This window comes from Pteropus alecto, unplaced genomic scaffold, assembly GCF_000325575.1.
Source record: "Pteropus alecto unplaced genomic scaffold, ASM32557v1 scaffold8, whole genome shotgun sequence".
Taxonomy (NCBI): domain Eukaryota; kingdom Metazoa; phylum Chordata; class Mammalia; order Chiroptera; family Pteropodidae; genus Pteropus; species Pteropus alecto.
The window spans coordinates 4,269,178-4,273,098 of record NW_006494609.1 but is presented as its reverse complement, the minus strand read 5'-3'; the positions used below and the strand labels follow the sequence as shown (position 1 = coordinate 4,273,098).

General features: G+C 56.8%; 1 protein-coding gene across 2 annotated transcripts in view; it reads right to left on the bottom strand.

The window, feature by feature from the left end:
* Positions 1-2,391: 2,391 nt before the first annotated feature.
* Positions 2,392-3,921, bottom strand: part of ESRRB (estrogen related receptor beta) — a 58,404-nt gene continuing 56,874 nt past the window's right edge. The window contains exon 7 of one of the 2 annotated variants that reach the window (XM_006925470.1): positions 2,392-2,685. In XM_006925470.1, the coding sequence (XP_006925532.1) occupies positions 2,441-2,685 (245 nt within the window). In that variant the 3' untranslated portion in view covers positions 2,392-2,440. The remainder of the gene's footprint in view (positions 2,686-3,921) is intronic. The other variant, XM_006925468.1, reaches the window with a different exon arrangement.

The following is a 3,921-nucleotide window of genomic DNA, read 5'->3' as shown; positions in this document are numbered from 1 at the left end:
TCTTCCTCTTCCGAGAAAAGGTGGACTGCAAATACCACTTGTGCAAAGCCCTGCCGTGCCTGAAGGCCTGGGTCCTCATGCTTGAGCAAGAAGTGACACTGCATAGACCAGGGTGCCCAGGTGATAAGATGCCACCCTCTGCTCCCTCAAGCACACAGCCCAGTGAGAGGTTAGGGGAGGCCCCCAGAGAGCAGACCTCAAGACAAGGCTCCTAACGGTTAACTTAGACTTGGGCTTTGGCCCTGGCGTTTTGATGCTGAGGAGGTGCCTATGTGTCCCTCCAGACCAGGGACACAGGGGACCCACACGGAGCTAGGGACAGAGCATTCTGGATCACAGTTCCAATGCTAACTATCAAGTGACTGTGGCCTTGGATTCCCCACAGCCTAAGTAGGGGAGGGGGTCACATATCACTGTTCTGTGAGGTCACTCACCACCCTTGACATTTCCTACGCAAGGCCATCAACAGCCACTCCACAGCTGTGGGGTTTTAGGCAGCCCTCTCGCCTGGAAGTGTGCTGTCTGAGAGTGGAGATGGGGAGGCAGAACCAGCAATAGCTGCTTCCCTTAGAAAAACCATGAGGCTGTGGAAGAGGGCACCTGGCCCCCTGCTGTCCTAGTGACAGGTGGGGGGGGGGCGGGATCTGCCTGCCTCTCCAGGTGATGGGAGGGTGGGTTAGAATGGGTGTGGATTCCCCAGGTGGGGCAGCTCTGATGCCCGCTTTAGAGGGCAGCTGTTTGGAAAGGCGTCCTCTATCATGCTTTCCCTTCATACCCTGCCACCCTCTAAGCCAGCGGTCCCCAACCTTTTTGGCACCAGGGACCGGTACTCCTATGAGAATCTAATGCCTGATGATCTGAGGTGGAGCTGAGGCGGTGATGCCAGCGCTGGGGAGCGGCTGCAAATACAGATGGAGCTTCACTTGCTCCCCCGCCACTCACTTCCTGCTGTGAGGGCCGATACTGGTCAGTGGCCCGGGAGTTGGGGACCCCTGCTCTAAAATGCCTCAGCAACCTGTGCACAGCAGACAGGGTGTTCAGCGCTGTACCCCTAAGTGGGCTATAATGGACTTTCACAGCCACTTTCCTCATTGCCCAGACTGAGGAGTTTACTGGGGACACAGTAAACCCCTTTAGACTTTCAGTGCTAAAACCAGGACCATCCTGGGCAAAGTGGGGTGGTTGGCCACCCCACCAGCAGCGAGGAGAGCCAGGGTGGTTCCACAAGAGAGGTGGACTCCCTCAATGTGCCCAGAGAACTAGAGCATGCCTCCTTAGTCAAGGGTGTCAGGAGCAGCCCCTCTTCTGGCACTGATCCGCCCAGCGAGGGTGTGCTGGTGTCCACTGTCCCTAGAAACCAGGAAGCATCAGGGAGGCTGGTGACGTCCACTGAGCTCCCTGTCTTTAGGGTTCCCCTGCCTATGTATCTCCACTTCTGGGCCTTTCTGTGCTCAGCAGAGATTGGTTTGGGGTTCTCCCCATCCTTCCTCGATCCTCCCACTACGGCCAGTCTAGAATTAGAGTGGCCAAGGTGCCCTCAGATGGGCCAGGCCCTGCACAACCCCCACCTCCCAGAGACTACCAGCTCTGGACCTGCCTTGAAGGTTGACAGAGAGGGAAAAGCGGGGAGAAAGGGGGCTCTGGGGAGCACTTCTGTGAGCCGGCCCTATTCCAACTGTGGGCCCTGATGTCCTCTCAGCTGGCTGGAGCACTGTCTGAGTGAGCTCTGAGGTAAGGGCATAAGGTAGCAGGGGGACTCCTAGGGGAGGGGCGGAGATGGGAAACAGCCAGGTGGGAGGCACCTGGGGCTGGGGTGCCCAGGAGAATGTGTGAGCTCCAGTGGCTACTCTCTTGATACTGAGTCTCCGCTGGGAGCTGGGTGTGTGCCAAGCTAGAGGAAGGATGGCAAGATGGAGCCCTTTGGACTGTGAAAGGTGTGGGGTCTCTTAAAGTATCCCAAAGAACCTCAGAGCAGGCAGGGCCTCTGGAAGGAAGTCCCCACCCTCTGGTAAAGGTGGTATGCAACCTGAGCAGGCCGGAATCCTGGGCGCCAGCACTGCCCACCCAGTGGGGGTGGGGCCAGGAAATGTCCAAGCTGCCTCTTGGTGGTTTGGTAGGGGAGAGGGGGCCCTTCCTCGGTGGTCTCCAGTCTCAGGGGAGTCAGCCCTGGCCCAGGCCTCAGCACTGCCCATGGAGAAGGAAAAACATACCAAAGAAAAAGCCAGTTACAGATGAGCCCCACGCCCTGCCCTCCCATCCCCGTCCCCCCACCCCGCGGCACCCAGGACTCTGCGCACAGCCGGGAGGCAAGAAGCCTCTTCCTCTGAGACTGCTCATGGCCATGACACAGGGCGTGAAGGTCGAGGCTGGTGGCTGTGGAGGTCTCTGCAGCGGGCCGTCCATTTGTCCTCAGGCGGGAGTCCGTCTGCGTGCCGGGCCATCAGACCTTGGCCTCCAGCATCTCCAGGAAGAGTTTATGCATGGGCACCTTGCCCTGCAGTTTGACGCTGTAGAAGTGCTGCACGGCCTTGGCGGCCGTCTGCCGCAGCAGGGGCAGCGTCAGCAGCAGCTTGCCCGTCCTCCGCGGCTCCTCGTGGCGCTGGCTCAGCTCGTAGTCCTGCAGCGCCTCGTGCAGCAGGTCCTGTAGCTTCTGGACCGCTTCCAGATCCTCGATGTACATAGAATCTGTGGGCACAACGGTGAGCGTCAGGGGACCTGGATGGAGAGCACCACCCTGCGGCGTGGGAGACACCACGAAGCCGTTGGGCTCTGCTCTGGAGCCGTCCAAGTTGTCACCATAGAGAGAGGAAAACCAAGGCTCAGAGACGTTAAGCTCTCAGTCTGAGGTCACCGAGACCAATGACAGAGCTGGGGCTTGGACCCAGGGAGAGAGCTCTATCTATGGAGGACATTTCTTGAGAAACCACCAAGAGATGAAAGTAGAGACCCCGCAGCAGGGCTTGACCACAAGCAGACCTGTCACTGCCCTGCAGGTGCTGGGTGGAGTCTATGGCCAGACTGGAGGAGGTAAAATCCTGCACCCCTCACTCGCTAGCCGTGTGACTTCAGACAAGTTATTTCACTTCTCTGTGCCTCATTTCCCTCATTCCCGAAATGAGATAATAGCCATACCTACCTCGAGAGGTTAATACAGGTCAAGGGCTTAAAACAGTACAAAGTTAAGTGCCCAGCTAGTGATACCATTACCATCAACACCATTATTATCATCACCACCATCACCACCACTACCACCAACATCACCATCATCATCTTCACTACTGCTCTTGCTGCTGCTGCCACACATCAGCTCAAGTCTTCAGTGCAATCTCTAGCCTGACAAAATGCTGGTTACAGAATACAGACACAGATGAAGGTGCTGAGCTCTGTGTCTGGGTGCCTGGTGTTAGGGAGTATGGGACTGGGACAGGATGGCTGGACATATGGGATATGGCGATGGAGGGAATCGGTGGGAGGGGCCGTTGCAATCTAAAATCCTGGGGAGGGCTTTGGACTCGCCATGAACTGGGAGTTCAAACAAAATTTCCCTAAATCTCAGCAGGGCAAGGAAGCACCCGCTGATAGCTGGGTTATGGTTGGATCTGAGCCAAAGCAAAGGGAATCTCCTGGACCCCACTCCCTGACCTCGAGGAAAATAACCAGCCTTCTTCTGACGTTTCTCACAAGTCCTGAGCCACCATCCTAAACCGCGGTAAAAATGCCTGCAAAAAAGTGGGAGGGTGAAGCTCTGGGTGGGTCTCTCCAAGGAAGGTGGAATGAGTTTCCTGAATTCCTCAAAAGACAGGGGCAAATTCCTTTGCATGTTACATGGGTTTCGATACCAGACTGCCAAGGGCAGCTGCACCACCATGCTGACACCAGTGACTGCCCCCTGACTTTCTGGGTCCACACTCAGTTTGTGCC